The following is a 14,297-nucleotide window of genomic DNA, read 5'->3' on the forward strand; positions in this document are numbered from 1 at the left end:
CAAAGTGTTCGATTTCGCGGGCTGTTCGTCGGACTACAAAAGCAGGGGTGCCATCCCCTCTGCAGAGGATCAAAATTGTGATGGCTTGTCTTCGGATCATCCTCAGGGATGTTTCCCAGACCGTCGCCGATAGCCCATTGTGCATCTCTAGTGCAACGTAAATGAACAACAACAACCTGCGCTATTTTCATTTTTATAAAATACAACAAATTATTGTGTTTTATGGAAACAAAAGGCTTAACAAACATGTTATTTACGTACCAGAATGAGACAAACAAAAAAAAAAAAATTTTCTTGAACTTTTGAAAACTTATTTTATTTTGCTACTTGTTTTACTAGAACTGCATAATAGACTATTTGCGACGGTCTGGGAAATATCCCTGAGGATGATACGAAGATATGCCTTCATAATTTTGATCCACTGCAGAGGGGTCCGCTTTACGAATCTTTTTAACCAATTCCATTGAATATATTTCCCAGGTAAGAGATTAAGCATTACGAGCATTGGAATCGAAATGCGCTACAGGGCCGGCCAGGTGGCCGAGTGGTTAGCGTGCCTCACTGCGAAGCCAATGGCTGCGGGTTCGAATCTTGCTCTGGACATGGATATTTCTCTCTCTCTCTCTGTTGTCTTCTGATGTATGAATGTGGCCCACCCTATGAACGGGTATTTGTGGCAGTGTGGCGTGGGTAATGTTGCTCGCCTCCGTGACTTTGGTTCGCAGGTGCCCACTGGGTAACGATAAATGAACAACACTTCCAGCATCTTCTAAGGCGAAGAACGAAAGTTCAGTGCCTGCCGTTATTAAAAAAAATGGGCTACAGCTGGCATAGAGCAGAACCTTCTACCTATGGCAAGACTTATTCACATGCTTTCACCATTAGTGTAAAGAGTCATAGGAAAAGGAAGTTACGTTAGTTTAGTAAGTTAGTTTCTCTCCTTATTTTTAAATAGATTAAAAACTTTTAAGTTGGAAACTATTTGGAACTAGAAACTACATTGAACATAGTTCCAAAAAAAAAAAAATTATTTTTGACAGTTACATACGAATAATCGCTTTCTGTGAGAATGTTGTTGTTGTTGTTCATTTACGTCGCTCTAGACCTGCACAATGGGCTATTGGAGACGGTCTGGGAAACATCCCGGAGGATGATCCGAAGACATGCCATCACAATTTTGATCCTCTGCAGAGGGGATGGCACCCCCGCTTCGAAAGCCCAACGACCTGCACCCGAAATCGAGCACTTTGCGGTAGAATCGTTTAAAGAGGACCCATACCACATACCCTCGGTCCCTACGCAGACCAATCCAAGTGGTCACCCACCCGCACGCTGACCACAGCCAGTGATGCTTGACTTCGGTGATCTGCTGGGAACCGTGTCTTAACCATCAGTCCACTGCGGGACTTCTGTGAGAATGATTCTGTAGAGTGCGTCAGTGAATCACTTTCACGCACTACTGATGGCCGTCTGCGGTGAATAAAATTGTGATTAGTGTAATATATTCTGCCAAAAACCAATCAAGCGCCCTTTCGTTTTTTAATTGTTGATGGTAAAAGTGCGTGAATTGTATTTAGTGTAAACGCTGCTTTGAAACAAAAAAATGAGTGGAATTTTTTTTATTTTTTAAAGAAACATTTGTGCAAAAACTGGGTACATATTTCAGTATTTACAAAAGTCAGAACTGAAGTGAAGCGTATTACCTAAAAGTTTGCAAAAAAAGATGGCTGTTCCACCGATTGAATTAGCTCCTCCGCTACGTGTATCTCCTTTTATTAGGGTATATTAATTATTCTTTTTCTTTTTTTTATTCTACTATATGTTACTTAACGTTATGTGGAAAAATTAAGTTAGTAGTTGATTGCAATTTTGTAAAATTTACCTTCTCTGTCTTAGCACAGCGATTTAGAGGTCATTCAACATATATTGTGAATAACTAACTTTAAAATGACTAAAAGTGATTTGTAAAAATCAAATAATACTATTCTGTAAGCCTTTTATGTCACACTGTCTGTAAATAATAAAAATTTCCATTTGTTGACCGTTTTTCAGCCCGTTGTATGTAGAATGCTTTTATATATGACAAGATGTAAACAACAAGTTATATTTTCTTTTTTCTTCCGTTTTTTGATTCTCAGTCCGTTGTGCTAAAATGAAATAACCGATGATGTAATTTTATATCGTTAAATAAGAATATGATAATTTTCCAGCTTCCGTAGTCCGCTTTACTGGAGGGGTTAGTCATTTATCGATAAGTACTTTACGCCGCGATGTAGACAAACGTAAGTATAATAAAATTAAAAAATGCTTTTTTTAAGCTTCCATGTTAAACTGCTACAGTGACCACCACTAATTTATTCCCTGGATAATGAAATCAGCCACTTTTTAAAATCATATCTTTAAGAACGGAATCATCACAGTGCTGAATCATGCACAAACCATCGTTTGAGAAAATCATCTTCGTTTTATAAAATCAAAATTTTAACTATGCACATGTTTAAAAAAAATAAATCTTTGCTTTCTCATATCTGAACAATTAGAATCATCTATTTTCTCAAGTTTTTGAAAGTATGTGAATAATAAATTTCATTCTACTTTCTATGAGCATAATGAACAAAGTACCTAACAGGCGTGGATTACTTTTCTTAGAGAAATTTTAGTGTGTGAGTTATAAAATTAAGAAACTGGAAGTGTAAAGAAATCCAAATAAAAAGTGAATTATAAATTAAGAAAAATATTAAGTGCCTATCATCATTCATTGTTATAATCAAATCACTACTGTCATTATGGTAAATCTGTCTTCATAAATGTCAGAAAAGTTATTATGAACTTAAAAGCAAAAAAAAAAATATTGATAGTTAAAAAACTTTAAACTTGTTGAATCTCATCAAACAAATATGTTAATCGTAAAATTTAAAAATGTGTCTCATGCTCTGTAATAATCTGAATTTAGTAAACATTAAATTTAAAAGTTGTAATTAATTTGGCTTTTAGTGTATTTACCAAGTACAACTGAAAATTTTTTTTTTTCATTAGTGTTGATATTTTAGTTTATAAAATCGCATGTTCCCTGAACAAACTGTGGGTTTTATTTTACTGTTTTATAATTAATTATTTTATTTTTAATCTCTTATCCTGTATTTATTAGGTACAAGATATTAATTTATCTAAATAAGAATCGTTATTGGTAGAAAATTTAAGCTTTGCATTTAATGTGTTTGGATTCATTCACATTTGGTGAAGTTTACTTCTAAATATTCATGTAATTAAATGTTTGAAAGAAGTGTTTTTTAGGTAAACAATTTCTTAAGATATTTTTCTCATAAAAAGGCCTTGATTGCAAAAAACCTATTGCTTCTGTGATATGGATTACTTAGGGAAGTTTTCCATATCAATGTATGCATGCATGAAAATAAATGCCAAGTTTTGGTGACAACTGGGGAGAAGTACATGGGATACTTCACAGAAGAAGATAGAATGGTATAACTAAAAGTCAGTCCCATGCAAGCTACAACATTTTCCTTTAAAAAAATTTTTTCAAGCATTTAACCTTTTTACGTCTTAGTGATAGTAATTAGCATGGGTAGGTCCAATATAGAATTATCATCCCTATTAAGTACTTATATTTATATGTTACATACTGATTACCATAGTGCAAATAGTCCCTATTGGCACTATTAATTATCATTGACAACAAAAATAGGTAATTTTTTACAACCCTCCCAATGCAGATAAGTGTCACATTTTTTAAAATTATCTAAAACTATTGACTGTATTATTTGCATGCTGTGGACTGTAAATTTAATTCTAATTCAAGAGATTGCACTGTTTCTCATCTTTTGAATAATGATCAATTGTTTTGCGAATTGTCATTCAGTCCAGAATAGAAAATCAATTCTTGAATTGGAATGGAATCTTATTTTTTTTTAAAAATAAATTTTCTCCTTTACCTAATGATTAGCAGTTAAATAAATTTGTATTTTAAAATATAGCTGATAATTTTGTACTTCTTTCTCTTAAATATGTGTTCTCTCTTTAAAAATAATCTATTGAATGTTTTTTGGGCAATTCATTTATATCCTTTACTCTTTTTAGGCTTGCCGATATGGTGCCTTATTCACTGGAGTTGTTTATGGAACATTACGATTCAGTAAGATGTTATTTTAGTAGTTTCTGTCAGTTAAAATAATCAGTAGTAGTAATGAAAATAATTATTTGGATTTTTTTTTAACATATACACTGTAAAAAGTTTTAGTGTATCTAAACACTATTAAAATGGAGCAATTACTTCACACAAAAGTGGTGAAGTGATTTTTACTTTGTAATTTTGCTTGCAAGGTTTAAGTAGGAAACAGAAGTTAAAGAATTTTTCGTATCTTTTTACTTTGCTCATTATGTTAGATCTGAATGATGCAAAATGCACGTAAAGTTCAATCCACACCTTACCCAAGCATCTGTAGAATTTTATTGTGTGGTATTTATGTTTTATCCACAACTTTTTCCAAAAATTTTCAATGTAGTAGGATTCTTTGTCTTACTGTATTAAGATTCATTTTTTATGTTTACTACTCATAAAAAGTCTGATTTGTTTTGAAAATGAGACATAACTGGATTTAGATTTTAGTCTTGCTTAAATGTAATAATCTTCCACATATTTTTTTTTTTTTAAGCCTTTGTCTTAAGTTTGATCCACTTTTCCACAGCCTGAGAATAAAAGGAAAACTTAAATATTTCTCAATTGTGAATTGTAGTGTCAGAAAAGATGAATTAATATCTTCATTTTGTCTTGTAACATAAGAGAAGGAATTGCCACATAACAGTTTCAAGTAATGTTTCCTAAATAATCGGAAGGTTGACTTTATTTTTGGTAGTATGAAATTTTTAAGCTCGTTTTTTTTATAGTTTGTTTTGCTTTTAAGATTTTAATGTATAAACTTTCTATTGACAATAGTTAGAAATCTTATATGGGGAAAATAAAGAGGACTATTGGACAAACTGTATCATCTGCATACAGAATTGAGAATTATCAGACAATGTTACAAGGTGCTTGCATTTGAAACGTTAATCGAATACTGTTTGATGACAAGAATTAGCTATAGATCAAATTTTATACTATTAAAGATGAGCTTTCAAGCTTTGGATTATTTTGAAATCATTAATTAGAGTTCTTGTGTGGTATATCTTCCAATTCTATAAGATTTAAGTGAAGGTGATATTAGATTAGTCATCAATTATGACTGCAAGCAAACATAAGCTGCATAAAAATGTGTCAGACTTATGACTGAGGCTTTGGGTAAAGTCTACGGGTGTGAAGCAAGCGTTGAAAATATGTCCGAGCTACACCAAAGTTTAGATTACCATCAGATATACCTAAAATTCAAGCATAAAAAAAATATCTCCAAAAATCAATCTTTAAATGTTTAGTAGATGTAAAAAAGAAACCTAATCAATAGAATAAGCTAAAGAATCCTTCTGCATTGAAAATCATCTCCATATATATTTCTCTTACACGGTGACAAAAAATAAGCCTCATTACAACTCCCCGAATGGCACCGCTAGAAAATCGACCAATGATTGCCGCTAAAAATGTCACATGCCAAATCTAGCTCAGGTGGCTCAACATATAGCGTTTTTAAAAACAGAAACTGAAATAACCAGGGAGAGCATAAGCTAGGCAGAAGTGAGTACTCTTTGTCGATAGATCTCTATATTTTAGTATTTTGTTGAAAGCGTTTTTTTTTTCTTTGCAAATTTATATATTACGAATTTATGTGACAATTTTTTATTTATGTCATGAATTTATTTGTTTTACTAGAATTTATTTGTTTATGCAGATTTTTCCATAGCAATTCATTTTTTTTTTCAATTTTTATTAGGCTTAATTATAGCCAAAATTTTAACCTTTTTAAAGAGATATCAGCTTTAGAAATTTTATCTTAAGATTTTATACTATAGCACATTTCTAATAGGTTTAACGAATTACATATCATTCATTTGAATACAAATTTATTTTAATGACTTAGTATTTACCATAAATATGTAATTTTTTTTTTAAAAAAAAGGTTGTTATATGAATTTGAATGATTGTTTTGAAATTTTAGAATTTTGTGCATTTACAATGCACCTAAGTTAGTAGCGAGCGAAGCGAGCTTGGTTTGCAAAGCAAATCATATAAGATTGCGTAGCAATTTTCGGGGGTTGGCGGGCGTTAGCGAGCAGGGGGCACAGCCCACTAGTTGTAAATATTATGTAAATATCACACGAAAAATGTTCTTTAAATTTATGAATAAACCTTCGAATAATTCTATTTTTGCCTCTTTATTTACACCAATGTTATAATTATATTCACAGTTTTTGTATCTTAAACAATGACATGTTTTTTTATTTTATAGAATATTTGAAAAGGAAAGAAACAAAGATAAGAGATTATAACCAGAAACAAAAAGCAATTCTAAATGCTAAACTGGAGGAAGAAAATAAAGCTGCCACGAGGAGTGAGTTTCTCTCTTTGTATAACTTATCTGTACTCACTGTTTAATGTTTATATAAATTTTGAGAATGTTATATTACGTATGTTTCTCATGAACCAGCTAGTTCAGTGTGGCTTAATTTTATTTATTAATAATATAATGGGCCACCACAATTTTGCTAGATATTAAAAACTAAGAGTTCTAAAGAACCATGACTGCTAAAGTTTCACTTAAGAGCACAGGTCTTTATTTAGAATTATATTAATAATTCTAAGCATTCTAAATTTTCGATAACTTCCAAGTTTTGAAAAAAGAAAAGAATCTATGATATTGAACAGTTGATAATTTTGATACCTCTTTATATTAATATGCCCATTTTTCCTCAAGTAAAATCAGCTTTGTAATTTGGTACTTAGAATGATTTTAATTTTCACCAAAGAATTTAGTACCCTAAAAAAAGTGTGAAAAGTTTTTCTTATGCCTTTTGTTTTTAGCATAATAGAAAAGAGAATAACTGCTGGAGAACTATTAATAGATGTTCTATTAAATTAGGTTTTACTATGTTCATTTGAGCAAAATATTGAAGTACTGCAGTTATTTTAATTTCTTAAGAAATTCATTGCATTTATTTTTCTTCTCAATTGTTGCTTTGTAGTATTCATAATATATTAAGTATAGCTTTGAAATATATACTGTTATTTAAATTAGATTCCAACTCTAAATTGTTAAAAAAATTGTTTTAATATTTGATATATCTTTTTGAAAATATCTTTTCCACTTGTTTTGGAAGAAACCTATTTAGTCAATTCCATGATACAAATGATTACATAACAAAAAAATAAACATTTAATATCATTCCTCTAACAACAAATTTCTTAGCTTCTTATTTTAACTATTTTGACATAAAATAAAAATTTGTAGTTTTTAAGTACAGTGAAATCTCTCAAGAGCGATCACTCTCCGTTCCACAGTAAAATGGTTGTTGATTCAGGCTGGTTGTTCGTAGGGGTTACCTCCATTGACTTCAAAATTGTTATCAAAGGTACACGATTTTTGCAAACGATTTTAATTATAGTCGTTGTGTTTTCTTTATGCATCACTTCCGTTGGCACCGTGAAAAGACGGATCCAGAAATAAAATTTAGCGTCTATAAAAACTATCCCAATTTATATAATTATATGTAAAAACAAATTAAATGAATGATGAAACTATTTTTAATGAATAATATTATTATTATTTTTTTTTAAAGTTTGCATTTAATTTTATATCTTAGAATTCGGCTTTAAAAGTTGATAAGAGGTTTGTTTGAGATGCCTTTTTTTTCCTAATTTAACTTTCAACCATAAAAGTAATATCTTTAGTGCACTTTGACTGCAGGAGGCTGTATCGTCAAAAAGAGCTCTCCGAATAAGAGCCTCACAAATATTTTGAATATATTTTAATCTACTGTTTTGTTTTGTAAAATTTTTTGTTTTGATATTTTTGTTGTTTCCTTATTTCACCTTTTCCGCATTGGGTGCACATATTTACTCAATCACTGGGAGAGGTTTTAATGGTCTCTTCTAAAGGTTTTCTTCAATGCAAAGCTTATGGAAAAAAATTTGTGCCTCTCAAAAGTGGTCGTAAATAAAGGTGGTCTTTCCTGGTGGGTTCACTGTATTTTGTAATGCTACGGAAAAGGTTATTAAAATTTTAATATAGTTTGTTTTGTAACTTCAGTCTTGTACAAATTGAAACATCAGTCACCAGAGCTTTTTCTCTGTTTTCCGCTTTTTATATTTCGTTTAAGATTGAGTCTTGTTGCCTAAAATATATTCAATTGTTATGAGATTCAGGATTTTATGTTTGTTTACAACTGAAATATTTTATGGAAAAGTTTGTTTATTTGAAGAGGATCCTCTTGAAAAACATACTCCAATTCACACAAATATTAGATTTAGTAAAAAATTTATTTTAACTCGGTTGCTCCAACTATACTATTGATAGCCATCGCGTAGATATCTTGTGTTTAACCTCTGAAATTACTTTCAATAGGATGTGTGAATAAAGCATCTTTATAAAATACTTAAAACAGAGTTGATGTTTTGTTCAGAAGAAATTTATTTCTTCCATAGAATTAAAACAAACTGGAAAAAACAGGAACAAACTGGGCACAATGGAAGAAACTCAAAATGATCAATATATATTTTTAAGCATCCATTCTTAATACAAATTAGAAAAAATTAGTATGCTATTATTTGCTAATGTAAATTGTTAATGATGTTTTAAGAGTTCTTTATATAATCTTTAAAATAAGTTAATACTATTCTCATTTAAAAAAAGTATTGAACTACAAACAGTTATTTTAATTTCAAAAGCAATTCATATTATTTTTTCTCTTCCCAATTTTTGCTTTTCAAATTTTACTTTTTTAAAATTGATATATTGAAAAGTAGGTAATTTTATTATTTGAACTAGATACTAGATTGGTTTTTTTTTTCTCCATTTTCTCTCCACTTTCTTCATTTTCTCCATTTGGGTTGAATCAAACCAATACTCTTCTAGGAAAGTTTTTACCATTCTGAAAGAAACTTGCCATCCCTGTCATATTAGAACAATTGTAGTTTTTCCTTTTTTAATTAAATTTACCTACAGCTTTAGTAAATTGCTTGTATCACATTTTGTTGTCACTGATATTTTTCTTTGAATTTCAGAGGAAATGCTCTACCTTGCTGAACAGTGCAATGTAACTCCTCCTCCTGGATTCTGAACTCTTGAAGATAAATCTTAGTTCCGTTATCAAATTACTTCGTAAAACAATCCTTTATGTTGTGTGTTAATAGAAAAATAAATTCTGTGACATTTCTTCTTGCTTTTTATTCACTACACATACCATCATATTTCCTTTGAAATTATTTTTACGGAATTGTAAAATATTGATTGCTGTCTTGAAATCTGTCTTATTGTGTGTGTGTTTTAATGAATCAAAATAAGCTTGTACATAAGTTATAAACTTTTTTTTTTTAAAAAAAAGAATATTTTGTTATAATTTATTATAATGAGCTGTTCTTAAGCAAACTATGCTAACTGCGCTTTTGGAGTAAGAGAAGAAAAAAGTTACATTTAAGAGTTTTTCTTTTCTTTCTTAACTTTACTAAAAAAATATAACTATATTTGTTGAATTTTTCCTTGTCGAAATGTTCTTTCTTTAGCCAAGAAATAAAAAAATAGTATGAATGGCTTATATTTAAAATAAAGCTTTAACTTTATAGTACTGAACTCTATTTTAATAAAGTAATAGTAGTTGGAATTAAAAACTTATAAATATTTTAAACATAAAAAAATTGTCATCTTTTTAAAATCTTATTCGGAAAATTTTTTCCCCACCAGGATTAAAATCGGTGAACAAAACCTTGAATTTGTCAGTTTGAGTCCAAACAATACTGTCAAGCAGTAACTTTTAAAATCTGAAAAAGAAATGTTTTTTTTTAAAGGAAAAAAGGGAGGGTATTTATCATTTTATTTACAGTTAAAGATGGATAGAACTTCACCTATAAATTTTTCTCTTTCAAAAATCAGAACAGTTATAAAAGTAGAGTTAATAGTTGTCTTGATATTTAAATTTTTTTTAATAAGAAATATTTTTACCTTTTTGTCCCAATATAATTGTGTCCCATTTTCTATGTAATGATCTGAAATTGTTATGATTTTTTTTTATTGCTTAATAATGGAATTATACTGTGTTCTTTAATTTTTGCAAAATAATAAAAAAGTGTAATTTGAAAAAAAAAAAAAAAAGAAATATTGTTGAATAATAATTTTAACAAATTTGAATGCAATATAATATTGTTTTTCATCAATCACATTTTTAATATAATATTTAAATAAAGCGTGAAACACTGAGATTAATTTAAACTAAATATATTTATAAATGAGTCCTTTTTGAAGGTTTCTTTAAAGACTTGTTTATATTTAATTCTCTTGTATCAGTACAATATTTTGATTCATGAATTTGTTACAAAACGTGCCTTGCAGTTAATTTACAAACAATAAAAAAGTTACAAACAATGTCATTAAAGTTGGATGTTGCCAAAAAAAATAGAAATGGTGTTTATTACTTGTGACAGATTCTATTTATAACTACACTTTAAAAATTGTGGCATAATCAAGGCTGATTGTGTTCCTGGTTTTTCGTATCATTCCTCTAGGACTAGAAACTAGAAGTAGGGCGCTTCCGCGAAACCAAAACTTGTAATCCAACAAAATTTTCACTGCACTCAAAAATTTAAAGTAAGAAATAAATTCTATAGCCTAAAATTTAAATCTTAAAACCTTCATTAACTCGCTTAAATGTGACATTTCCATAAGGGACCAATTTGCAATTTTTTTGTTGGTTTATCTGATTTTTATAGTTTTTATTATTTTAAACTACGCTAGAATCTGCTAATATCGGGATTCATATTCACATGATTTTAAAATCCAATATTGCAATTTGTATTTTCGCGTTCTTAAAATCTAATATCGCAATTCATATTAACTCAATTTTAATATCTAACATGGATTTTCATATTTACCTGATTGAAAACCTACTCATTGTAAATCGTATTCACACTATTTAAAAATCGTATATCGTGATTCATATTTACATAATTTAAAAATATATCACAATTTGTATTTACAGGTTTTTGAAACCAATATTGCAATTCGCATTGACGGGAATTTAAAATCCAATGTCTCTATTCGTATTCATGGAATCTGAAAATCTTACATCATGATTCATTTATGTGATATAAAAATCTAATATTGTAATTTATATTTTCGTATATTGCAGTTTGTATATTAGCGTTCTTAAAATCCAATGTCACAATTCATAGTCGCATGATTTTAAAATCCAATATCGCGATTCTTTTTAGAACTAAGTTTTTTCTTAAATTAGTTAATATAAAAGTCCGATGTTCTTTATTGGTAAGTAATTTAATTATAAATCTTAGTTCAAAAAATTATATTAAATATGAATAGTAAGTAAATTGATATCTTGTTATCGAGTTTTTTCACTTAAAATTTTCAGGCTTTTTCACTTAGTGTCACAAATACCCCTGTATAATATACCTATCCCTATTTGGTGTTTTAAAACTCCAAAAATTATGTAAATCAATATTTTATTTCAAGTTAACACCAAATCGAGCTTTCATATACACTTTAAGGGTGTCTTTAAATCTGAGCACCAATAATAAAGATAACTACCGTATTCCATTCATAGAGTATTTTAGCCAATTTTAGATTACGTTTGAAAACTGGTGACAATGATCGATAGTTAACAATCGAGTGTCTAAAAAAGTCCGTGAAATAGAATTTTTGCACAGATTATTGCTTGGATGCTTAACTAAGTATTACTAATACGTAATGAAGTGTGCCTCATTCATCGAATCATTTTTTTTTGCTCTAAAATGTTCAGCTTTTTTTATTCAGAACTCCCTTTTTAAATTAACTAAAACATCTTTTAATTATCTATTATAAATTAAATGCCATTTATGTTTCAAAGTTATAGGTATACATAACTCGTAACATATAATGTCAATCATAACTAGGAATATTGCAGTTTTTCTTTTTTGATGACTCAAAAAATAAAAATCACTAATCTGATGTAAAATATTTCTTACATTATGCAACAATTATCATAAAATGTATACTTCCTATAATCTTTTTTCATATGACGATAGAGCTTTCGAAAATCAGACTTTTAAGCTAGTAAAATGAAAACGATATCGAATCCGACCTGTCACTATTGAGGAAGGTGTGTGTATAGAACATCTAAACCTGTTAGATCCCCAGAGCTATTTCCATTTTGAGAACATTTGTGAACGAAAATGAATTGCAACAACCTATAAGTCACATTTGTGTATTTTTTCTGGAAAAAATCTCATCCTAAGGGGAGAATCCAGTTGGGTTTATAACAGAATGCATTTTTTGTAATATAATGCACACTCGTGTATTTTTATATTTTTAATCCTGTACTTATTTCTCGAGACACTTTTTTTCTCTATATACTTTGTGGACATCTTATGTATGTACGCATAAGAGAAAACGAGCCAGCCTGAACAGCCTTTTATCTTTTAACCGGATATTCATGTTTTAGGACTCAATGGTCCGAGGTAGTTCTTATAGATTTGAAAGTAAATTCTTATAGATTTGAAACAGTGAGGAGTTTTACTTACTTAGGATCACTCCTGAAATAAAAAACAGACTCTATTTGGCGAATAGGGCTGTCTATGGGCTGAGAAGATTTATTAAATCTAGGTTTCTTTTTAGAAAAACAAAGTTCTTAATCTACAAAACTCTTGTCCGGCCAGTCTTGACATACGCTTATGAAGCTTGGACAGTGACAAAATTGGAGGAAAATTGTATCGCAATATTTGAGAGAAAGACTCGGTGGTGTAAATGAAAACAATAACTGGAGAAGGAGATTTAACTTTTAGTCCGTGGGCCAAACTCATTTATCGTTCAAGTTCGTTCCGATACTTTGGGGGCAATTTTTTCTTTTGACAAAACGATTCAGAATGTTTTAGTATTTTTAATTTTATAAAGTTCTCCAAATATTATTTGGTCATAATTTAATAACAATCGATTTTATGACGCACTCTTTTTCTGTATGCTTTCGTACTCTCATCCAGTGAAATCGTCGAATTATTTTTTCCTCCGCCAAGCTAACCAATCACGTATTATCTCCTCACAGTCGCTTACAGCAATGTTTGTAAGCAAATCGTTGGTTGCATTGTTGATAATTTTCTCGATTTCATTTTAATCCTTTGAATTTTTTTTAAATTTTAAATAAAGGTCTTTTTTTAGAGCCAACTATATATTGATAACGCTTCATTTTCCCGCTTTGCTGTTAAATATTTGTTTTTCATTCCGAAATTCGAATTGTGCAGGCGGTCGAATTGCAATGCCTCTCTGACCTAATCAAGAATTCGTCTCCGATTTTAAGATACAAAAATATATACTTAGCTTAAAAATGAGAAGGAATTATTTGTCCTATTTTAATTTTAATAATATTTGCTGAGTTACAAATTTAAAGGGGATATTTATATATAGATCCCACCGAAGAAATTAAAGTATTGTAGTTATGTTGATGAAATGTTAAAAAAAAAAATTTTAAACTATTTTCATTACTTTATGAAGATAAAATATTAGTTCCAAAATGTTTAAAAAATACACATATTAACGTTAATGATCCATTATTCTTTAAAAAAATATTAGTTTTGTTTCACTAACAAAGGTGCTATGGTAAGTATTGTTTCAAAAGATGGTTGTTTTGATGACTTATTTATCCAATATATGTGATATTAAACATTTTTGTAGAGTCAAGCGCACATCTTATATTGCTTGCATTTTAATTTTACTTAAATATTACTTCTTTTTAAACTCTGAATGGAGTATAAATTTAAAATTTTTTATTAAGATGTGCTTACTCGGAAAAAAGAAAACAAAATTTTGCATGTTTTTTTTTTTTTCTCTTACAAAAAAGCTATAAAAAATACTCCTCTTAAATAAATACTACCCTTAAGCTATAAAAAAAACTGTTAACGAATCTAAACTAAAAATAAATCATGAAATTTAAGGAAATTTATGCATGTCTTCTCTGTTGGGTCAGCAACAAGTAATTTGACAATTTTGTTTTTAATCATTGAATATTTTTTTTTGAATTGAATTTGAAAACAATAGTGTAGATTCAAAACATGATTTAAACATTTAACTTAAGATATTGGTTTAAAAAATGTGTTTAATCAATTTTCCAACTGGCACTATTTCGAAAAATAGTTAAAGAATGTCTCTACACTTAAATGTAAA

At 29.2% G+C, this 14,297-nt stretch overlaps 1 protein-coding gene across 1 annotated transcript; it reads left to right on the top strand.

Moving 5' to 3' along the window:
* Positions 1–1,622: 1,622 nt before the first annotated feature.
* ATPsynE (ATP synthase, subunit E) lies at positions 1,623–9,315 on the top strand. Its single transcript, XM_016057134.4, has 4 exons — positions 1,623–1,780; positions 4,096–4,150; positions 6,393–6,494; positions 9,164–9,315. Exons 1-4 carry the CDS (start codon positions 1,724–1,726, stop codon positions 9,217–9,219), a joined length of 270 nt encoding a protein of 89 aa, XP_015912620.1. The 5' UTR covers positions 1,623–1,723; the 3' UTR covers positions 9,220–9,315.
* The last annotated feature ends 4,982 nt before the right edge of the window (positions 9,316–14,297 follow it).

Source organism: Parasteatoda tepidariorum, chromosome 2, assembly GCF_982258835.1.
Source record: "Parasteatoda tepidariorum strain Cologne lab strain chromosome 2, Ptep-v5.0, whole genome shotgun sequence".
NCBI classification, from domain to species: Eukaryota; Metazoa; Arthropoda; class Arachnida; order Araneae; family Theridiidae; genus Parasteatoda; species Parasteatoda tepidariorum.